The sequence below is a fragment of the Metarhizium robertsii genome (assembly GCF_000187425.2).
Source record: "Metarhizium robertsii ARSEF 23 chromosome Unknown MAA_Scf_7, whole genome shotgun sequence".
Classification (NCBI taxonomy): Eukaryota; Fungi; Ascomycota; class Sordariomycetes; order Hypocreales; family Clavicipitaceae; genus Metarhizium; species Metarhizium robertsii.
The window spans coordinates 1690866-1714515 of NW_011942215.1; the positions used below are offsets into that span (position 1 = coordinate 1690866).

Genomic DNA, 23650 nt, shown 5'->3' on the forward strand with positions numbered 1-23650 from the left:
TCTTTTACAAGATATGGAAAGTATGCAAGGTCCGTGCTGCTTCATTAGGGGTAAACAGCGGTGCAGACTCCTGCATGGCTTATTGAGGCTCATGCTGTCACGAATTTTGCCCGAGCGTAACTTGATCACACACAGTGAGGCCGTCATGGCAACTCGGCAGGCATACATGCGCTCATCTGAGATCTGAGCAATATCATAGGCGGAGGGACTCATTCCCGAGAGGGTCTGACAACGCAATAAGATACCGGTCTTTCTGACGTCCTGCTGTCAGCAGATAGCTCCAACTGTGAGATGAACAGTCAGCAGAATGGGGAAAGGAAACGGAACATTTCCACCACACCCCCACGAGAAGGGGGTGCCTTTTCTGTAGAGGCGTTTCTACCCAAGTTGTTTCTTGACAACGGACATTGTCGAATAGCCCGCACGCTGCAATAGTGGCGAGGAAAGTTTTTCGGACCTGAGCCTGACATTCTTTCAGGCTAAAGGGTCAACTTAATGAGAGAATTGTAGGGATCCTGATGTACTGTCCACCGCTCAACCTTCAGCCCGCCTTATTACAACCTGCGGCTGAAAAGCAGGAGTCTTCAGACCGAGTTTGGTGCGACGTCGCTTGTTGCAGTGACTGTACACAAAGAGAACACATGGCATATGCACTCCGTATGGTGGGTTGACGCTGATTACTGACCAGAACTAAGACTGTGAAGTGATTGGGAAATCGATAGAACGTTTCGTGACTTAATACTTGCCATATCAAACCATAAACGCTGACATGGGAGGCGACTATGGGAGAGGGCGAAGGATGACAGCCCGTGTTGGCGACACCCGGGAGGTGTGGCGAACCCTCGAATAAAAAAACAGCCTTGAAAAATGGCATCGCCTGTTGGACCAGGCCACAGGGTAGTATTTATGTCACCACACGTCTGCAGGCGGGCTTTCGCGGGGCGTAGAGGATTTGTTGCAGCCGAAAAGTCAAGCCGGAATGATGGAAGTCGTACCGATCTTGTCCTTGCGTAAATGTTGAAGCCAGTGAATAGATGGCTGGCCAAGGGCCTAGACATTGGCCAGGTCTGATTAGCCTCAGCTTACCAGCGCAACGTGAAAGGCCTGGAGGCGCTTCTGCATGTGTAGTACCAAACCATTGACTACCTGGGGGGCAGGTACTTGCGCAACCTTGTTTTATTGAACCATGTAGCTAGGAGGGATATATAAAGTCTCACCTACTGTGTAGGATGGGTTATGTTTGGCATCTGGGATGGTGTCGGTGTTGAAGAGTCGTAGACTTCCGACAATGGCTGAACGGCGCAGCCAACAGAAGGATAGAGCTGTTCCACAACTCAGTTGTGCTCTGTGCCGAGATCGCAAGCTCAAGTGTGACAAACTCGACCCTTGCACCAATTGCACGTCGTCCGGAGTTGTCTGCGTCCCAGTATATCGTCCACGACTGCCTCGAGGTCGACACGCTCGTCGCGCGAGGAACAATGCCTCTCCAACCGCCGCCACAGGTCCGCCGATCACACCTCGATGTCGCCACACATCAACAGGCGAAGACGGAACTAAAGAATTGTTTGCTCCCGGCAAAGGCAGCGACCGGGGCGACGGTGGCGTCCTTGGTTTTCGAATTGATCGACTGGAAAACTTAGTACAACGCGGAAATTGTTGCAACTCCAACGTTGACTTGGAGAACGATGGCCTACGAAAGCTTGTAAGTATTGGACGGAGTGCTGGGTGCTCATTCGATGAGTTGTCCGGCCGGTTTACCTCCCTCTGTCAATGCGGGCCGAATCACACCCTGCCCCAGTGCTGCCAGGTGCGAACCTTGGCCAGGATTGCAGGCTATCTCTCCCAAACGCAAATAAAGAGTGAACGTGGCAGAAAGCATGGCTATTTGACAATGAGAGAAATGGCGATGTTGCTAACAGTCGGGACAATTTAGGATCTTTCTGATCGCATTCGAAGGCTCGAGAGTCTGGTTCAAAAAATCAGCTCAGAGTCGGGCAACCAGGCAGGAGCGAGCCAGCCATGTCAAGAAGCCCACGAACATGGCGGGCGCAGGGCTTTGGCAGAGTCATCCACGGCAAGTCTGCATTCTGACTGCACAGACAGATGACTCCATCAACTTGACGGAATATTTCGAAGCGCAATGGAGTAAGCTGACCACTACGGTGACTTATAGTTGCTACGACGCTCAATTGAGGACTCCGACGATGCCCAGCTTGCTGCCACAAGTCTCCCGAGCCCAACATCGTGGAAACCCGAGCTTTCAGTCGGTAGTGACCACGATGATGGTTTGTGTGTGCAAGAAGCCAGCGGTCTCTGGGCCAATTTCATCCACAGGGTATGTTTTTGGGTAAGGAAATATGGTGTTCGCCTGGAGATCAGGAGGGCTGATAAACTACCTCGTCGGTGACCATAGGATCGGGGGATAGAACGTGCCGAGTTGCCGCTATTCGACGAAGGGACTAACCAAGAGATCGAAATGGACGAGAAAAGACAGGACGAGCATGCCAAAAAGGCCATGTTTTGCTTGAGCCTGTTGGGACTGAATAACCCGCGCATCACCAGCGCAACAATGTTCGCTCGCGATAAAGAAGCTATTGGAAACATGTGTCGTGTCTATCTCCAAAACGTGGACCCCATCATCAAGGTGCTTCACAGACCATCTCTCAGTCGATGGATGCTGGAAGGAGATAGGTACCTCGGCTATCCAGAAGAACATACTTCTGTCATGGCATTGGAATCTGCCGTATGTTATGCAGCCGCCAATACTTTGACAGACAGTCAATGCAAGGCTATGTTTCGCATGAGCAAAGCTAGCATAGTGTCGATGCACCGCAAGTTCTGTGAAAACGCAATTGAACGGGCCGGCTTATTAACGACGCGGGATAGAATCGTTCTTCAGGCTTTTGTCCTATATCTTGTAAGTTTATGAGAAGGCCAGGTCGACTTGTTGTTACAAGCTTTGAGGGGCCGCTGACAAAAGTCATGCTTACAGATAGGTCGAAGATCAGAAGAAAAGGGCGCAGCTGTCTGGACCCTGGTGGCACTGGCCGTGAGACTCACAATGGCCATGGGTCTAAACCGAGAACCCAACGAATTGGCCCAATCCACCGAAAGCTTCTTTCATCGGCAAATGAGGCTTCGGTTGTGGCTCACCATCTGCCTCCTTGATTTACAAGCCTCCTTTGCACAATCCACAAAGCCTTTGATCAGTCATGTGGATGCTGAAGCTGCCATGTCCGAAGTCCGACATATAAACGATGACGACTTTGAGCCTTACACCATGAACGAAGTGACCGACCGAGAAGAACTCACCGATACAACCTTTGCTCTTGTAACATATCGGGCACAGGTCGCGGGGCGCTTGCTGAATTTCGCGGGATCGGAACCAGGTATTGGTACTACCAGTAGTTGTTCCACTTTCTGCTCAGCTGCTTTCCCTAGCCAGGAACAGAGAAGGCATTACGTCAGTCAGTTTCAGCAACAATCTCTGGCTCTTGTTCATTTTTGCGATCCAGAAAGCTCTCCCTATGCTTGGTTCACCTGGCACAGCACACAGTGTCTTGTGTCTGCGATGCGACTTTCGGAGCTGCTACCCTTCCAGTATACTTCAAGCAGCCAGAGCTTAACAACGCCGCCGTCGCCGCAGCCGCGGGCTGATACAGATTTGCTTAGAAGAACTCTCCAAAACCTCGAAAAAACCCAGCTCATTTACACGGACCCTCGCGGGGAGGGATTCCGCTGGTATATCACAATTCCATGGCTGGCACTTTCCACCGCCATAACTGAATGTACTTCATGTGTCGATACGGCGCTGGTGCGTAAAGCCTGGCCAGTAATAGAGGCGTCGTACCTGCAATATGAATCGTTCTTTATAGAGAACAACAGTGAGACCTCCCGCCCGCCGCTGGCACTCATGATGGATCAGACCCGAGAGAAGCTGTCGCCAATATTGCAAGGAACAAACCTTTCTCGCTACATGACATGCGGCAATAGAGCTAGGGATGCAGCTGCTAAGTCGCTGACCCAAGTTAGGTCCAGAAAAATCAGCCAAAGCTCCTCTGCAACACCTATTGACCCAGTGTTAAATGCAGACGAGGTGTTGATGAATGGCTCCACCTTCGGCTCCGAAGCTTCGCATACCATGTCAACCCAGTTCTTCTCGCAGAATAACTGGGATCCTACCTCAGTCTCTTTGGAATACACTTCTGGAATGGACGGGTGCATGGCGACTCCAAACTTGTACCATACAATTTCTTCTTCGGAGGTTTTCGAGCCTTCCTGGCTGAATGGCGATGTCATGGGCGTGTATTCGAATATAGACGAAGAAGATGATGCATCGATGCCTACTAATGAAGGGGAAAATAGAGACGTGCTCTAAATATAGAACTGTGAAAGACTGCAAGAGTCGGATGGGCTGGCGACATATGGTTGATTGTGAATGCGGATATTCTGAGATATTCTGAGTGTTAGCCTGTATTGTTAACGAAGTCACTATACCATTTTATATGCTTTATTTGCACCTTTTTAGTACATGAGACTGATGGAAACACCGTGGCATCCTGGGATTCATTGTACTCGTGAAACTTGCAGTTATGAGATAGCATTATGCAGCAAGTCTCGCTGATGCTGGCTACATATTCGTCGCGCATCTGAGGTTCATACATACTCCCACAAGGATAAGCGGCACTGCGAATAAAAAGAATTTCACATTAAAAGTATGAAGCCTGAGCTGAGCTATTGTGTGATGCTTTCGGCCACCCACTACTGATACCACTTCACGTCGAACCGTAAGAACTGTGCTCTCATTGGCAGTATGCTAAATTCTGTTGCACCGGGAAAACGAGCATGTCACCTTCCCACCAAGCTCAGACATATTGGGGTAATATTGTTGCTGTTGTGCGAGCTTCTCATCGCGGCCGATGGGAAAACGGCAACTGTCGGGACCGAAACGGTTGGCTTCGGTTGGAAACCTGTGTCCCAGCCGGGCCGGGCCCGAAGGTAGCAGAGTTGCTCGAAGCTTGGCTACTGGAGGAGCTGTCTAGACGCCGGATCAATACATGGAAGGAGATGATCCCATGACCAAAAGATGAGTGAGGAGAGAATTACCCGGTGGCGTATTATAGTCGCTGTTATGCTTCATACTAACATGTACCATAGTAAAATTAATGTGTAACCCTTGATAGGGGAATGTCTTTCGCCACGTGTACTAGATTTCCGTCTCACAATGCTCTTTCTGACAATGGGGTCGCGTGAAAGCGACGCCTGGCTTTGCTGCTGTTCTTACAATAGCCATGCAATGAAGCTCCAGGCAGCCATGACTTCGAGTACGGATGAACGGTTTCAGCTCGTGCTTCTGCCATCATGGTCCCCCCCGCAAACCAAGTTCACCACAGACAGGTCCATGCCTTTGCGACTGCAACAATTCGACGATTCCAGTATCTTCGAGTGGCTCCTTTGCTCTAGCGCAATCCCAAGTCCAGCAAGAAAAACGAGCCGCTGTGCCAAGCAACCCCTGGGGAGCCGAACTTCCGGATACCGCAGCAGCAGGTTATTTGCATCTACGGATTTTGACTCGATTTTTACTGTCCGTCAGCCGAGGCCCCTGTCCCAGACTGCGTGGCGGTGAATGTCAGCAGGGCGGCCCAAACATCCGATCCAATCTGCCAGATTCGGCAACCGCATAGATTATCTTGGCGATGAGACTAGCACGCCGATGGAAGCTGAAGGCAACAGGGGTCAAGTTCAGCTCCGATCGATTCGTGTTCCCACCAACATGCCACGGTTCCCAGTGGCGGTCATCCTGGATCCCTGAGTGGACGTCGGATGATAACAAGTCCTCAGCCTTTTGCGCCGACTTGCCAGCAGGGTCAGCAATGCATATAAAATTGAGAGGCGGCGAGCTGTGTTGCGTTTTCGGAGTGACGCCGACAAACGCAGGTCTGTGAAAGTAGCCTTATGCCAAGCTGACACTTTACTTGAGCGGATCCCCCGGGCATCTAGACCAGGGGACAACATGTTGAAGGGTCAGACGACGTGGCGTCGAAGTTGCATCTTGTCGGCCACGATGTGACAATGACTCGTGACATACTTGCAAGTGTACCAAAAGAGGTAGAGTCATACAGGACCATTCCCTCCATCTGCGTTTCAACCAAGCAATCTTTCATATGGCGAATCTTTCCACAGACTAGTATAGCGAATGTGATTCATGCCTCCTCGAAGGACTTTTTAATTTTCTTCGGCAATCTATATGGCGTGCTCCCACTCCATGTCGACTTCGTCCACTGTAACTACTGATAATAAGACGACGGGGTGGCATACCAATCGAGTATGGACATTGCGATCTTGACGACCAAGCCAAATTGGGTAGAAGCATCGCGAACCTCGCAATTAATGTCAACGCCGGCGGGAGGCAAAAAGTATTCGACAAAACCAAGTACCTAGCTCTCACGCTCTGCACTACAACATACTATAGTATATTGGCGTAAAGTTTTCAGTCGGTAAATATATTCTGCCACCGCCTGTCGCCTATCTGAGGGAGGAGGCAATCGTTCGCCGGCCCTGGGCGCAATAGATACTGCAATAATGTTGGAATGAGAATATTGCTAAAGCGAAATGGTTAGATGTCATGTTTTTAGCCGAGTCAACGCTCTTATTTTCGTAAAAAGTTCTTCGGCGCGTTTGCGTGTGCATCAAGGCTTGGCGCAATGTGGGCTACAGTGCTCATGCATACAGTTCTCAATAGACGTACTCTGAGAAAACTCATTCTTCGGCGTCGCTTTCATCCTTGGTCATTTCGGCCTATCGATTGTTTGTAAGTAGTGTCATAAATGCTACGTAAATAGGCGTGATTAACATACCTCGATGATCTTTTCAAAATACTAGGTTATTAACGATAAGTATATGGCAAGCTTTATAAATATAATAAATAAAAATAACTTACTTCTCTGGTATTTTTCTATTATTCGTGTCAGGAGATGATAGCGAGAGCTAGATACTTTTATTGTAAAATGACTAGGACTAACCTTCGGCTTCGGCGGCTTGTCCGCCTCCGCCTTCTCCTCAGTCTAAACAGGTTAATAATAGGGCTATAATATTCTCAGAGTACGGATACTATACATTTGTACGCTGCAAGATTTGTCAGTATAGGTAGACTAGTGTAAGTAAAAAAGTCCGATTTCACACTAACCTGGCGTTTTTGGCCAGCCGACTGCCCAAGCGCATGTGTCAGTAATTGATGAGAACACCGGCTAGAAACAAATAAACACACCGGTTGACGAGTCTATGAAGGCATCTATTTAGTATAATTACACACGGTATTGGTATATACGTGTGTATGCCCTGTTTATTATAAAGCAAAGATAGGGTTCTTTATGGGGGAAGAATATTCTGGTATAAGATCTAGAAACAGGGGACTTACCGCGGGGCCCGGGGGGGGGGGGCCAATTGGCGTCAGGTTCTTTATCAGTAGTCGTCAGATAAATCTAATACGTATATATCTCTTATATTTATCTCTTACTCTTGACTGCTTTACGAATTGTATTGTCAGCTTCGTGATCAGACGAGACGGGCAATCGCGGGTAGATGCTGGTAACACGCACCGAGAAAACACGAGTCTATATAAAAAAGATTATTAGTAAGTTAACTAATAAAGTAAATAATAGATATAACTTACTTGCCGGCATTGCTGTTACACGGAAAAGGCCCAACAGATCGTGACGCCCAACAAAGGGGCTTCACCGATACGGGACTTATTAGTTACACAGCTTGAACGTGCCCGGGCAAGAGCCCTAGGCCCAGGCGTTCCTTTTATGTATATAAGGCGGTTACCCCTCTCTTCCTCTCTTGTAGCAACTCAAGACCTTAGAGACCCTTCGAGATTATTATTGAATTGAGCCCCTTTGCTCCAAGCCTTCTATGTTGAACCCTTGTCACAATTGCCGAGCAATATGGCCTTCCTGGCCGCACGCATAACACTATATTTATTAGGATGTAATTGTTGACCAAAAGCGTAATATAACTAACAGTGAGGGGCTGTTCATATAGTTAGACTTTGTTGATATATTAGCACGTAAGAGCTCAAAGCAAATAACATACCATCTTGTTTTAATCGAGAGCTTCAAGGCCATTGCATATTAGCATCTATTTTGCGTAGTTTGCACAGGTCGGAGAAGCTTGGGCACGTACAAAACATTGAAATGTTATCGGTACCAAGTACGCTTGCTAGGAATCGAAGTCTGCTTCGAAGCCAGAGTCTTCGTATACGTTTTCACAGGAGTTCCGGACTGAGGCCAAGCCTCTGCACTCAGTAAACAAGTCGGGGGCGCTTTCGGCATGTAAATAACAATGTTCCCTGAAACCCAAGAGGTTAGCCACCCAAATGCGCACGATTCGGAACAGAAAAAGGAGCACTCAACGTATTTCATATTCCATAGCCATTCGGAAACGAGATCCGATGATGAGTTGAGGGTTCACCTCCACGGACGGCCATGCGATTCTGAGCCCGAATTGACACCTGAAACCGCAGTACTCATAGTTGCTTCGCTAACACGACCGAAAAATGTCAGGAATTCCGCAGAGGAGGTTACAGGGGCACACATGTGTTCAACTCTAAGTGTTTTGCAGCCAAAAAGGGCCAAGTTGTTACGCTACAGAACAGAGGGGGCAAAGTGCAATGATGAGAGGCGAAGGAAGAGGAGGACTTCAGAATCGAACACAATGTTTGGTAGAGGCCCGTAACAAGTAGAGGTAAGGCAGGTGCGTTTAAGAGAAAGGATGACTGAGGTGTCAACTGGTCTATCTGCCCCCCCCCGCAGCCCTGAATAAACAAACAAACAAACAAACAAATTAAATTGTGAGAAATAATGACGCCTGGTTCGAATCCACTGAAAAAAAAAACATTCGACCACCTCGCCTTGATAAAAGTCTAATTCCAGTATCAATTCAGCATCCATTGCGCCCAAGGCCGGCTTTAGACCCTCCCCGACAGACCACAGTCGGAGGCAAAGAGTCAAATTTTACCGACTATCAAGCTCTATACTACAATGTACCACAGTATATTATTGTATAGTTCTTGATAGGCAAATATATTCTGCCACAGAATGCAAGTTTAAGTTGCGTCGACGTCTCCCCCTCGAGCGGTGCTCTGCTAAGATCGATACAGAACCTTTACGGTAGGCACAAACAACCAGGAATTCCACCGTACGCTCCCCTAGATGTGGGACGCCGTTGAGAGTGTCAGAGTCATATCTGGTACTCAAATGTCGCCATGGATAATACAACGATTTCTTTCCGTGAGCACATCTGCACTCACTGCGTCCGGTCCGCTGTGAGTGCTGGCACTGGGGAGTAGCTCAAAAATCCGACCCCCAAGGAGCCCGCCTAGGTTGAGATCCGCTGCGGTTTCCCCACTGGAAGCGAATCCAGGGAACATTGAAAACAATGAAGTGCCTAAACGTTATACGCAGTGCATCCAGCGAAACGACGCCTACGAAGCGGTATTACGTCCTGTTCCCGTGGTCCTCGGTGGTGTTTCGCTAATGATTCGCGGTATAGATCCTGTCTATAATCTCTGGCACGTTCCGTGACGTGCGTAGCATTTTGTCTTGGCTCGATGACCTTCTGGACGCCCGCAAGTCGGACGATGACAATGCGCTCCCCACGCCGAGATTGCGCACCGCGTCGCATAGGGGTTGACCGGTGCCCAGAAGAGTCAATTCATATGTACGTCGCTTCCCGTCTGTTTTGGTATTTTAATCGTAGTTGACGCGCGAGATGAATGCCCAAACAAAATTGGCGACGACTTCACCAAAATCTTCAAACTTCGAGATACGACTGGAACATATATTTTTGCGATCTCAATTTTTACTCTGGCGGTTGAGAACAAAATTACTGGGGGATGAGTGCAAGATATTTGTGCAAATCCACGAGACAGACAGTTACTTGTCTGCCAATATGGCGCGGCTACCCTCCCTCGTCCAGCACAATGCACGATTCCGCAGCTTCAAGAACAGATTGAGTCTTCGGATTTGAAAAGCTGTTGGTGAAATGTGCGTCTATATTACTCACGAAAAAAACTAGCTCTGAACACTTTACCAGATTTCTCCTAGCAAAGATCTACGCCGAGTCGCTTGAAGACGAACTCTCGCCAAAGGCGATGATGACTGCGACAGAACGTCGTAGAAACAAAACCCGGGGAGCACCAAAATTTGAGGGTTATAGCCCCATCAACACCCGTGGGCGTACGTTAGTTTTGACGAAAGAGCTCACCGTCTTAGTATACAGGACGAAAATATCGTCACAACTATAGCCCAGGGGGAAAACAGTGAACGCTTTTGAACACGCTGTCCAATCATGAATTGTAGGCGAACCTCGACAAAACCCCCAATCCTCCTCGGAAACATGGACCTGAGCCAGTCATAGCCTGGCATGAAAGAGCTGCATAGTATGGAAAGTGACGTTCATGAGATTGATCTCCATTCCGTGACGATAACAGAGACTTTTAATTAGAGGGAACTTGCTTCGTTTTGTCCAAGAACTAAAGGGCTGAGTGCCTACGCTGATGGTATCTGTGCCATAACTAGCCTCCCTTGTATACAACCATGAAATGATGCTGAATGACTCCCATGTCTCCTCGAAAATGGAAATATGCTTCATCTTTCCATTGCAAATACTCCTCATTTCGAAACTACCAACCCTGTTAAGGTTTCTCGTCCAACTTGGGCTTCGCCGCGCGAAACATGAACACTGTTCCAACGACCCGAACCTCCACTTCATGAAAGTTTTGTCTCAGGGCATGCTCAAAGTCATATGGGTTATCCTCCTTGTTTTGAAAAATACCCGCTTCAACGACCTTTCGACGCATATGAGCCGCGAACCGGTTATCTTTTCTCACGCCCCTCGCCACTACATTGGCCCCGTGAATGACACCATCGGGGGCCATGTTGTTCTTGATATGCGAAAAGATGTTGCACTTTTCCTCCACGGTGGCCGGGATGCAGTGAAGAAGATAATACATGGAAATAGAGTCAAACTTGTCGTCCACGGGGAGGGGCTTTAAAATATCGGCGACAATCGCACGCGCATCAGATCGCCCGCATCTCTTCAATGCAAATTCCAGAGCAGTCTTTTCGATATCCAACAGAGTGATCTTTGTTGTTGGCGGGATGCGGCCTTTGCGGAGGTAATAGCCCGTTCCGATTCCAATGTCAAGATGGTTTTTGCCCACGTTGGCGCGAAATTGAGGCAGAGGGTATTGAGAAGTAGGGCATCCCCAGGCATATGTGCTCACAATGCCGAGGACCCAGTAGTCGTAGAGGAGAAGTCGTCTCGTTTTGTACAGCTCTGCGGCCTTGTCGTCGCCTGAAGAGGCCGATCCAGATGCAGACATTTCTAGTCGTCTCCAGGCGTAACCGGCAAAGTATGCTAATTACACAGTAGGCAAATTTAAAGTGTAGAAATGGCGAATAATAGACGAAGATATATGGAAAGTAACAGAGACAATTATTTGTTCGCTCTTCTCTGCCCAGGCGTCTTGTTTGTTTGACATGGGGGCATATTGCCAATTTGGCACATTGCATCTGGCATTTATGACGGCTCGGGACTTGATCGGCCTTTGGGGGTTTGTCTGAAATAAGAAAATATGTACTTGATGTCCATATTTGGCTTACATGCTCCTCTCCATACGCGTGGTTCTATGCACAATTTGTTCCAAAACCCGACGACAGATTCCGATCATGCACAGCCAACGGAACACCAAACAAGGCTCGAATGGTGCCAATTGGAGGAAATCAGTCCAATTTTTAATTCACGTCTTCTGGTTTCTGTTGAAGCTACCAAGAAGTTCGCAGTGCCTTCTGTAAGGCTGAGTCGACATCAGGAACAGGCACTGCCAGTGAGTTCCCCATGCAATTTCTTTTCTTTGAACAACAATTTCAACATGGCGACACGAATTCCATTTGACGAGTCTTTTTGGCAAGAATACCTTGAGGGACAAGAAGCCCAACTGCCGCAGCTCCGTGACGTTGAAGATGTGACAGATCGCGTTGTCCGCATCATGGGAGGAAATCCAGGCATAATGCAGCTCCAAGGGACAAACACTTATCTTGTGGGAAATGGAAAATCACGAATCCTTATTGACACAGGGGAGGTGTGTCAAACCCCCATGGACGCTTGCGCGAAAGAGAGACTGACTGGTTCGTAGGGACTACCATGCTGGATTGAACGAGTCATCCGGGTCCTTGAAGACCGGCAACTGGACCTCTCATTCATCCTTCTGACTCACTGGCACGGAGACCATACCGGTGGCGTTCCTGATCTTATATCCCATAACCCCGACTGGGCAGACCGAGTTTACAAGAACCGACCCGATCGCGGCCAGAATCCCATCGCAGATGGCCAAATCTTCTCCGTCGAAGGAGCCACTATCCGCGCAGTTTTCACTCCTGGCCATGCGATCGACCACATGTGTTTCGTCCTTGAAGAAGAGAACGCCCTATTCACTGGAGATAATGTCCTCGGGCACGGATTCTCCGTGGTGATGGATCTGGCTGTCTACATGAGAAGCCTAGATAGTATGGTTGCACAGGGCTGCGCATCTGGATATCCGGCTCATGGCGCCAAGATTGCCAATTTGCCGGCAAAAATGCAAGAATACATTCATCACAACGAGTTTCGCATTCAGCAAGTTAGCTCAGCTCTTGCTTGGCATTGTGCCAAAGGAGCGAAAGGGGGCATGACTCTGCAGGAGATCATACAGTCAATATATGGCAATGTACCAAAAGAGATTGTGGATAATGCCCTGGTTCCGTTCTTGTCCCAGGTTCTGTGGAAGTTGGCTGAGGACCGGAAAGTTGGTTTCTCTCCTGGTGAGCCAAAGAAGAGGAGATGGTTTGGGTTGGGGGTGGCTCACTGAGTGGCTCTTCTTGCAGCGTAGGATGTTTCAATTCATGATCAAACCGTTCACTGACAAGCCCTGTATTGTGATGGGTTTTACTTCTAGAGGCTGTTCATGTTTAAGTGAGAGTGTGAATCGAGAGCATTGACTTGGCTTGGAATGGGCGAATGCAAAGATGCTTTGCGTTGGAGATCAATGGAGAACCTATATTTCTAGCTGACATCTAAATGATATATTGCTACTGAGTGGTCTCTAAGCCGACACTTTTGCGGCTTTGTTTGCTTGTGCTATTTTCAGCCTTCTCTTCTCCGCAATGTCCTGCCATTCCGCCATGGGCCTATGCAGGACATAGAACCGAGTTTTAGACCTCTTGACTGCTTCTTGAACGCGTTTACAAGCTCTATTATAGTAAGCAGAGACGGCCTGCTCTAAGCATGGATCATTCACGATAGCTGAGGCAAGCTCGACACTATCCAAGAGAGCATGGTTACCCCCCTCGCCTCCAAAAATCGGCATTGCATGCCATGAGTCCCCAACAAAGACAACACCCTGGCTTCCACCTTTTATAGCGTCTTCCGTAGACATGTAGACACATCGGCTAACCCAGTGGAATACCGAATGCCCCTTGATGGTCGTCGGGTTGACGTATCTGGCCCACGGTTCTGCAAGTTTAACTGACGAGAGTTCTGCCACCAGCGCCTCGGGGATATCGCTGGGCGCATCTTGGGCTTTGATGTCTTTGTCGAATAATATGTCGTTGTGGCCACGAGCTGGTCTAGAGTATGACCAGTCCAGATGAACTTTGTTTTTCGTCATGTTGCAGACTGTAATTGGGGTATTGAAACCATCGCCGACGCCTGCTAAAATGTTTGAACCATTGGCAAAGGGTTTAATGTATTCGTCAAATTCTTCGCGAGGCAGATGGAATTCGCCGTGATAGACGACGACAGGAATAACCTCGGGGGCAATATGAGGAAGAATTTGAGATCTAACTGCGCAGGTGTGTAAGGAATGTTGGAAGTTGTTCAGGGAGAAATCGGTCATAGCTACCCGCAGAGTGAACACCATCAGCAGCGATAACCAAGGAGCCGCTATACTGGGCTCCATTTTCAAACACGGCCGTCATGTTTCCGGTTCTGCCAGACACGCTCTTCAGCTTGTGTCCGTATCGCACATCCAAGTCATCGTCGCCACAGTCAGCAATCCATGCCCGCAAAGCATTGCGATTCGCTCGCATCACCGCAGGCCTGTTTTCCTCGGGTGGCGCCACCAGCACATCGCCAGTTGAGTTGTCGCGCATACACAAATCAACCCATCCGGTGCCACCAACGTGTCGATCCGGTGCAACTGCTTTGGCCATGCTCTTCAGGGATACTCCGCCAAGACCCTCGAGAAGTGCAGAATAGCCCCAGTCGTGTAAGCTAATAGCGAAACCTTGACTACGCTCTGGAAGTGAAGACTCAAAGATGATATTCGGAATGCTGTGGTTTGTCAAAATTCGTCCAGCAGCAAGGCCTGATAGGCCTGCTCCGATTATGAGAATGGGGGTGGCCGGTTTCCTTGTTGCCATTCTGAGCCAATGAATCGAAATCTTGTAGTTGGGCGAATTCAACAGGCACTGAATACATTGAATAATGCTCCAAGTTGATGCCGGTGCCTCCCTGGGTATTTGACATATTTACACAATCTGCCGAATGAGCAAGCAGTCATTGGTATCGCACAGCCCAGCTGACGAGGTCTCCACCGAAACCAGCTGTCAAAATGCCATTACTCGGAGCGCCGGTTTTTATGGCTTCTTAATTCGACTGGTCAGTCGACCTGGTCAAGGAACCCAACCGTTCTATGCAAGGATACAATATGGTCAGTGCCGGTTCTTAAAAGCCGGGTGGTGTGACGTTGAGAGTGAGATTTACTCATGGTCCATTTTCTCCAAAGCATTGGTGCCCGTGGTTTCAGAGGACATTTACTTGAGCCCATCACTGGTATTGTCAAAGAAAGAGCATATCGGAGAGCATGTTGCAGTGTTCGTCACAGCCTGCTTGACAGCTCGCGCAAAATCTGTCTTGAGACGAGGAATTGAAGAGTGCATGGGCTCATGCATCTGTTGGTCAGGGAAGGAGCAACATTAGGTGCTGACTCATCACCCTTCCAGTCCCCCCCGATGTTGCAAAACCAGAATGAACGAGCTTTTGTCGGTGCAAGGTATCATCGATGCAAATCTCCGATCTGCAAGTAAGCCATGTTAAATCTTTCGCAATCCTTTGTGAAATGCCCTGCCACTCTGGCATGAACATCATCTCCCTTGTAAGACATTTCAGCCTTACGTTACTTAGTTCAGCGACTAGTCGAAGCCCCGAACTGGGCCTCTGCGCCATAGCTTGTTGGTATTGCGGTCGCCAAAAGAACGCGTCTCGGTAATGTCGCAACTCGTTGTCATTGCTCCTGCGCCAGGAAAGTCTCCGTCCGCGGAAGCCGGCGTTGCTTCGACTCCGGATTCTCCGACAATGCAATTCAACTGTCAATCATGCGTTCGCAAAAAGGTCAAATGTAACAGGGCTCTTCCCGTTTGCTCTGGCTGTCACAAGGGCAACCTCGAATGTACATATCTTGCTCCGCCGCCAAGGAAACGGAGAAGGGTGCAAGATGAGGATATGAATCAACGCCTGGCTAGATATGAGAAAATCTTACGAGCCAATGGTCTTCTACAGCCAGCACCGACATCATCTCACAGCCGAGATGCAGTGACTCAGCGTAGCAACCAGCATGCGACAGAAGTCTTGTCCAACAACCAAGGCCCAGCTGAAGTCGGCAAACTTGTTTCAGCAGACGGCAAGTCCCGCTACATTGATAGTGTCCTGCTGCTTCCCGCTGGAGATGGAGATTTGTGTGAACTGTCAGATTCAGACTCAGAGATTAACGAGAATGACAACGAGGCTTCGAGAAGAGACCATAGTGTATCCAGCAATCTAGGCTTCTTAACTGGGGAAGCTGTCCCCTTGGCTATGCTGGGACGCCATCAAAGCCTAGCCGACGTCCATCCAACTCACGATGAGGCTTTGAGCCTATGGAATGCCTATGTTCAAAATGTCGAGTCCCTGTGCAAAATTCTGCACATCCCAACGATGGCACAGATGGTCGACACAATCTCTCGGAAGCCAGCCTCAGTTTCAAAAGGAGATGAATGCTTGGTTTTCAGTATTTACTACCTTGCTGTATTTTCCATGCCGGACGCCGACTGTCTGCAGACGTTCAATAAGCAAAAGCACGATCTAATGGCAAAGTACCGCAGTGCTGTTCTTCAAGCCCTAGTCAATGCGTCGTGGTTAAAAACCACTTTATTACGTGTGCTTCAGGCCTACGTAATATTTCTTGTGGCGGCACGTAGTCAGGTCGATCCGCATACTTTCTGGAGCTTAACTGGCATCGCCATTCGACTTGCGCAGCGTATGGGACTGCATCGTGACGGGGAAAACCTTGGTCTTCCACCTTTTGAGGTCCAAATGCGCCGTCGACTGTTTTGGCAGCTACTCCCTCTTGACACCTATGCTGGTCAGGTTTCAGGTACGGGGATTTCGATAGCACCGGACAGCTGGGATACCAAGCAGCCATTGAACATCAACGATGACCAAATTTATCCTGGAATGACCGAGATACCAGAAGAAAAGAAGGGAGCTACAGAAATGATATACAGCCTTGCCAGGATAGAATTGTCCAACTTTTACGCCAAGACGGGTGTGAAGTTGAAAAGCGCAGCGGTATCATTCAAAAACTCAGAAGAGATCGAAAACTTGATCAATGATGTCGAGGGCTCCATAGAGATGAAGTACCTTCGGTACTGCGACATCCTCAACCCGCTACACCTTCTAACGCTCGCAGTCGTGAGGTCAGCTGCGAATATTGTCCGTTTACGCAACCGGATGAAACCAGTAATGGATAAAACCGTGAATGACGGTGAGCGAAACGAGCTTTGCGCCCTCTCGGAGAGGATCCTTGAGACAGATAGTACTATTTATCGCAACCCGTCCTTGAAGAAATTCCGATGGCAAGTGAAGAACTTTTTCCTTTGGGATGCACTTCTCTGCATCTTACTCAGTATCTCAAAAGCTGGCTTCTACAAAAGAGTGGAATTAGACAAGACGTGGAATATGGTTGGGGAGGTCTACGCAAACCATGAGGATCTGTTGGAGAGAAAGAGAGCCCTGCACTCCATGATCTGTGATGTCACGTTAAAGGCCTGGCTCGCGAGCCCTCCAAAACAACCTATACCTGAACCTTCCTTCATAACGTCTCTTCAAAACCAGCGCAAACGCAAGTCCAGGGGGCAGCAAGATACTATCAGTGATACCGTCAGTGAGATGGGCAGTAGCAATGATGCAATGGAGGAGACGTCTACGACTGACGGGCTCTTTGGCAATATTGACGGCACGAATCTGATGATGGAAAATAATTTGAACACGAATCCTTCAGATTGGTTATTCTGGGATCAATTCTACCGCGATACAAATCTTTGTTGAACGACCAAGGCATCGCGTCATGTAAACATGTAACTGTATTAACGCCATACACTGTCACCCTGGTATGGAAGTTATGCGCGAAACATGCAACTCGCCACTTAATTTCTACAACGTATGCATTGTATGAAATGAAACCAACACCGCTTCATGGCATACGTCGCGGGGATTTGATTTCGGGGGGCTAAATCGGAAAGACGAAACCCACTTTGAGTGGAAGCATGCAGCGACTAACTCATAATTGAACGGTGAATGGAGGTTGAAGCTGATATGGGGTGTTCTGTCAGCCCATATGGCATATACTCGACTCGGGCTTAGGGGCGCCAGTACCGCATCGGATTTTGCATTTCACTTTTGTTTGCCAGGCTGGGACTATGTCAGCCGCAGTGGAACATCGGATTTAGAATTGAACTTTTGGTAAATAGGAATTCCCGGCCACATTGTCTACAGTGCAGCTAGCTGATGTGTTGTCATTCTGTTCAGGGCTTTCACGACCCATCTGGGATCCAGGCTTTTGTTTTAGGCCAGGCAGGCCGATTTATTCGGTGTAAAGACTGAAAACGCTTCAAGATAGCCTTTTTACAACTTCTACGTGGTTGAACTATTGCGACCATGGCGCCATACGAACCACGGACTGGATCCCTCCCGGGTTCTGGAACAATCCTCACCAAAGTGAGCCGCTTCATCAAGAGACTTCAAACAAATCTTCGATTCCGCTCGGCAAGCTTGCCAAATGAGAAGAATCTAGCATATTCAACAGCTTCTACCGAGGATGAAGTTAGCAACGTCTCCAGCGAACTAGAAGAAGAACCTCTCTGGCGCCATCCCTCACCGCAGACCAGTCAGATGTGGGAGTTTCTGATAAAAATAAACACCAAGTATGAGCAGCGCTTTACGACATATAAAGAACTACACGCCTGGAGTACAGAACACATTTCCGACTTTTGGCGCGAGACCTGGGACTACTGTGGTATTCGACACTCACAATCATATGGAGAAGTCATAGATGATGCGTCACGCATGTGGCCAAGGCCAACATGGTTCAAAGGTGCACGACTGAACTTTGCTGAAAATCTGTTATTTCCCATCCAACCCGTTTCCGAGAATGAGGTTGCTGTGATCAGCGTCACGGAAACGAAACGGGAAAGGCTTACATGGAAACAACTCCGAGAACAAGTACACCGGTGCCAAGCAGCTATGAAGGCAATGGGATTGAAGCCAGGAGACAGAGTAGCAGGCTACGTTGCGAACCACAGCAGCGCGTTGGTGGCCATGTTGGCCACGACCTCCCTTGGGGCGATCTGGACGGCGGTCAGTCCCGACACTGGAGTCGGCGCAACGTTGGATCGCCTGGTTCAAATCGAGCCTCACTTACTGTTTGCCGACAACGCAGTTGCTTACAATGGAAAGGTGTACCCCGTTTTGCCCAAGTTGCCTGAGATTATTCGCTCCCTGCCGACGCTGGCGGCTGCCGTTGTCCTGCAGACTTGGCATCAACAAGAAGAGATTGATTACGCCGGGCTCAACACCAATGTACTTGACTTTGATGTATTCGTATCCAGGGGAGATGCATCTTGTAGCATGGAGTTTGCGCAAATGCCCGCAGAGCATCCCGTCTTTATACTGTACAGCTCCGGCACAACCGGCGCACCAAAGTGCATTGTCCACGGCGCGATTGGCACACTTCTACAGCACAAGAAGGAGCACATTATCCAGAGTGATATCCGGCCAGGGGACCGTCTCTTGTACATCACGACATGTATGTGGATGATGTGGCACTGGTGTGTGTCGGGCCTGGCGTCCGGCGCTACAGTCGTCTTGTACAATGGTTCGCCATTCTACCATGTTAACAACGGCGAGGCAGTCAAAGATGACTTGGCCATGGCCAAGATTATAGATGAGTTGGGCATTACCCAGTTTGGTGCGAGCGCCAAGTTCTTCTCCATGCTACAGCAAAACCGGCTCATGCCCAGAAACCACGGCTTGAACTTGAATACACTGAAGGCTATTTACTCAACCGGGTCGCCGCTCGCGCCATCCACATTCAGATATATATACAAGGCGTTTGGAAGCGTGAATCTGGGGTCGATATCCGGCGGCACGGACATCATAGCGGATTTCGGCACGCCATCGCCGCTTTGTCCCGTATACGCTGGAGAGATCCAAGTCACTGCTCTTGGGTTGGCGGTTCAGTCGTGGGGGCCCGACGGCGAGGATCTTACTGGCTCTGGAGAGCCCGGCGAACTTGTTTGTGTGAAGCCATTTCCCTCCCAGCCTGTAAGTGTGTCACGGTACATGTTCCCCTGCAGCAAAACTAACACGGTTCGAGGTTCAATTCTGGGGACCAAACGGGGAATTGAAATACAAGGCGTCATATTTTGAAAGATTCCCCGGCGTATGGGCCCACGGTGATTTCATTAGGATAAATCCTCGTACAGGAGGGCTTGTCATGCTGGGCCGATCAGATGGAGTCCTGAATCCAAGCGGTGTGCGTTTCGGGAGTGCGGAAATCTACAATTTGATCATAAAGAAGTTTCCGGAAACGGTGGAGGATTCGCTGTGCATCGGACGCCGCAGATACGGAGACATGGACGAAACGGTTATTCTGTTCTTGAAGATGCGGCAGGGCAATATGTTTAGCGAAGAAGTCGTCACAGCAGTCAGGGAAGCTATCCGAGAGCAGCTTTCTCCCCGGCATGTTCCGGCCATTGTAGATGAGTGCCCGGACATTCCTGTCACGGCGAATGGGAAAAAGGTTGAAGTGTTGGTCAAGAAGATTATGAGCGGGCTCGAAACAGGGCTTGCCGGAGGGTCGGGGGCCGTGAATGAGGATTGTCTGGTCTGGTACAAGGAGTGGGCAAAGCGGCATTGATGTAAAAATTTGAAATGCCAACCTGTATAGCCTTGAGTCGTCGCCGCACGTCGGGCTACTGAGAGGGCCATATTCTACATGTAGTATTTGCCTGTATCTTCTGTTGAGCGGCTTCGAACCACGAGAGAAGAGCGTCCCATCGGGCTAAATATTTGGTCATTGGGACTCTGGCCTTGGCAACCTAATAGGGGCTTCAAGGATTTTACAGTGGGAGTCAAAGGGTATATAACCAGATCAGTTCGACCTCAACATCTAGAATATCAGCTGTACAGGACCACCCTGCATGCCAAGGCAATCTCTTTGGCGCGTTCCCACTCCATGTCAATTTCGTCCACTGTTACCATGAGGACAACGGGGTAGTACACTACCGGGGGTCAGACATGAGAATCCCGATAGCCAAATCGAATTAGGTAGAAGCATCGCCAGTTACAGTATATTATAGTATATTACCATACATCGCCACATCGGCCGTGGCAGGTAAATGCGCAACTTGACCATTAAGACCAACAAGATGCGAAATACGAATAAGTTGCCTGTTACGACCAAGAATTAAAGCCGACAAGACCCAGAGTGTAAAAGAGATACCACAGCCGGTATTACCAGCGAAATCGTCGAGGTAGCCTGGTTAGTTTTCTTGATTTCTTGAATATCAGGAATTTTCCTAGCTTCTCTTTCATCATAAAGGTTTTCGCTGTTCATACTGGCTGTTAAATCTTTTTACCCTCTGCGCCTCGTAAGTTTCAATCCTTGGTCGTAACAGGCACTCACATGTATTTGGTATCATGCTGGCCTTGTGGTCACGTTGCTGATTTAACTGCCGCGGCCAACGTCAGCAAGGCTGGGGCAACGAGGTTACAGCGCTTTGGGATCTTTGGAGTGTCGAGGACTTGCGAGTAGTTGGCTTCGCCGACGTCAACTTTGTTGGAAGAGGGCTCTTACTATTGGAAGAGACAGAGGTGATTGATGGAGAGAGAGAAAGAGGTGGAGGACTTGCGGGGTTAGATTTTGTATGTGACAAGGGCTGAAGGATTGGAGTATCATAGCTCAATTCATCTAATAACAGTATTTGGTATTTGATCAAAGGTACTTGGCTTCCCTCAAAGCCCAGTTGACCAAAGAGCTCTTTAAATACAACAAGTCGGTCAAGTCTTCTCCCCTAGGTCCCGTCATCGTAGCCCTCATGTAACCGTGTGACATTATAACTCGATAAAGATTAGTTTAAAACACCAGCAGAAAACAAGACCCAGCATCGTTTACGACTTCATTCGCCAAACACCCGCAACATAACCAACGAGACAACTTCATAGAAACTCATATCCCATTCGCTCAACCCACTGCCAGTGGTCCAATAGGTTTTCCAATCAGATCCAACAGTGCCCGTAAAATCGTCGCCGGCAGAATCCTCGCGACATCAGGGTCAAGCAGAGACGACACCACCGTCTTCCTAGAGCAACCCTGGGGTTGCTTGCGGCCATTCAAAACGTCCTTAAGGAACAGCAGCGCCTTCGGCGCCGGGGTAATCGCCGCGATGCCATGCTCGGCCAGCGCGTCTCGCACATATTGAATCGACGCCCCGCGCGCGCAGTAGTGTTCGTAAATGTCGTCCGTGTCCTTGACTGCGCTGACCTCGTCAAACACGCCCTTGTACAGAAAGACGGGCATTTTCGGAACGCCCCGGTAGCCCATGTTGTTCTCGGCAATGACCTGGGAGATGTTTGGCTGTGCGAGCAGCGCGGGCAAATCGTTAATCATGCCGGCAACGTCTTTGAAGGCAAAGTCAAGACCGTTCGCCAACAAGCACTGCGTCTCTACTTTAGCCCAGGCCTGTCGATGCTCGGGCTTTAGGTTGGCATTGATGGCGTCCTCGACGACGGGGTACTCGTTTCCGAGTCCGAGGAATCCTGACGGAAGCAAACCCGCGGCCGGACCCTTGTTCGCATCGTTGATCACATTGGCTATATTGGGTTCGGTGCCTCCAATGGCCATGCCGAGGATCTTGAGCTCCGGTGCGTAAGAGGGCTGCAGCTCAGCTGCCCGAGCTGAGGTGATGGAACCGCCTGAGTAGCCCCAGAGTGCAATGGCCGGGTCCTTGCTGATGCCTGTCGTGTCTGAAGAGAGTAGAGCGGCTCGAATGCCGTCGAGGATGGCGTGCCCGGCTAGTTCGTTGGCGCAAAAGGCCGCTTTGGACCCTTGGTGGTCTGGGGAGATGATAATCCAGCCTTGCTCCAAAGCAGCCTGTATGAGAAGTATCTCTGCCTGTGTGATGATGGTGCCTAGAAAGCCACCGGTTGCAGAAGCAAGTTGGAGTGCATAGGACGGAGCGCAGTCCACGGTTGGGGCATCCTCGGCGATTTGATAGGACAAGAGTTTGGTGTAATCTGGATTGTGAGGCACCAAGACGGTAAGCACTGTGGCGGTTGCGCGACCAAAACTGTCCGTCGTCCGATAGAAGATCTGACGGCTGTCCTTGAGGTTGGCCTTGAGTAAGCCAAATGCAGCAATGGGAGCCGGGGGCTTTCTCTCCCTGAGGATAGCCCCTGGAGGATACTGCTCAATGTCATCAGGAACGTAGTAGAATGAGTCCTGGGTAGGGAGCGTTGGACCGGCCCGTTCTACGAGAGGGTGGGATGACACCGGTGCCAGGACGCAAATTGTCAAGGTGAGCAGAGAAAGCCACAGACGAGCCATGACGGAGAGAGTGCGAGGATTCTTTGATGACTTTCAAAGGCTCGTGCCGTTTATTGCTATACTGACTCTCCATCTGGACAATTCATCGCTTTTTATAGCCATCCGGACAGCTTCATCACATGCCGTGCTGGCTCTTTCGGAGGCTATACGAGACCTGGCCCTCGGCGGTCTAAGCGAAGCAATCATTCTGACCTCGAGTCGGATTTCAGCCTTGAACACAACTCTTGATAGCCCCCTGTATAACGCGCCAAGTCGGACTTGGGAGTTTAGCAAGCCAGTTCACTACCAGGAGGCTGAGCCCACACGTACAGTCGGCCACGTGAATTATTGTCACCTAGTGTCCTGGCAGGGGTAAAGGGCCAATAGAGAGAGGTTATCAATGAGAGACATGTGAATCTCAGTTGTCGTCTCGGAGTTTTACCACACTTGTCAAGTTAAGGTTAGATGGCCGGGAAAGTTTATCAACCCTTGGTCACCTAGCCCACACAGATGATTGTTGGCACACTGCTCCCTGTAAGCAGATTACCCATCCCATCCGGTCACGGGGCGCCAACAAGTCCGGGGGCGCATTGTCCGCACGGTAATGCGGAGAGTTGGCTCGATCAGTCCCCAGATACTATCAGCAATTGATCCATTGCGGGGAAGAAGGGGTTCAATGTTGCCAAACCCGGGGTAAAAGCTTATAGC

General features: G+C 49.4%; 7 protein-coding genes across 7 annotated transcripts; 4 read left to right on the top strand and 3 right to left on the bottom strand.

Annotated features, from left to right (window-relative positions):
• Positions 1-1288: 1288 nt before the first annotated feature.
• MAA_08927 (VrtR2) lies at positions 1289-4378 on the top strand (the record flags this gene model as incomplete). Its single annotated transcript, XM_007826925.2, has 5 exons — positions 1289-1702; positions 1934-2074; positions 2174-2335; positions 2414-2917; positions 2993-4378. 5 exons carry the CDS (start codon positions 1289-1291, stop codon positions 4376-4378), a joined length of 2607 nt encoding a protein of 868 aa, XP_007825116.2.
• Positions 4379-10696: 6318 nt separating this feature from the next.
• Positions 10697-11386, bottom strand: MAA_08926 (VrtF; the record flags this gene model as incomplete). Its single annotated transcript, XM_007826924.1, has 1 exon — positions 10697-11386. One exon carries the CDS (start codon positions 11384-11386, stop codon positions 10697-10699), a length of 690 nt encoding a protein of 229 aa, XP_007825115.1.
• A 549-nt stretch (positions 11387-11935) lies between these two features.
• MAA_08925 (VrtG) lies at positions 11936-12910 on the top strand (the record flags this gene model as incomplete). The annotated part of the gene is made up of 2 exons (XM_007826923.1): positions 11936-12145; positions 12200-12910. The coding sequence occupies 2 exons, from the start codon at positions 11936-11938 to the stop codon at positions 12908-12910; spliced, it is 921 nt and encodes a 306-aa protein (XP_007825114.1).
• Positions 12911-13144: 234 nt separating this feature from the next.
• Positions 13145-14462, bottom strand: MAA_08924 (VrtH; the record flags this gene model as incomplete). The annotated part of the gene is made up of 2 exons (XM_007826922.1): positions 13145-13884; positions 13943-14462. The coding sequence occupies 2 exons, from the start codon at positions 14460-14462 to the stop codon at positions 13145-13147; spliced, it is 1260 nt and encodes a 419-aa protein (XP_007825113.1).
• Positions 14463-15309: 847 nt separating this feature from the next.
• MAA_08923 (Zn(2)-C6 fungal-type DNA-binding domain protein) lies at positions 15310-17406 on the top strand (the record flags this gene model as incomplete). Its single annotated transcript, XM_007826921.1, has 1 exon — positions 15310-17406. One exon carries the CDS (start codon positions 15310-15312, stop codon positions 17404-17406), a length of 2097 nt encoding a protein of 698 aa, XP_007825112.1.
• A 609-nt stretch (positions 17407-18015) lies between these two features.
• MAA_08922 (VrtB) lies at positions 18016-20275 on the top strand (the record flags this gene model as incomplete). The annotated part of the gene is made up of 2 exons (XM_007826920.1): positions 18016-19680; positions 19733-20275. The coding sequence occupies 2 exons, from the start codon at positions 18016-18018 to the stop codon at positions 20273-20275; spliced, it is 2208 nt and encodes a 735-aa protein (XP_007825111.1).
• A 1326-nt stretch (positions 20276-21601) lies between these two features.
• Positions 21602-22963, bottom strand: MAA_08921 (lipase 2; the record flags this gene model as incomplete). The annotated part of the gene is made up of 1 exon (XM_007826919.1): positions 21602-22963. One exon carries the CDS (start codon positions 22961-22963, stop codon positions 21602-21604), a length of 1362 nt encoding a protein of 453 aa, XP_007825110.1.
• Positions 22964-23650: the final 687 nt, after the last annotated feature.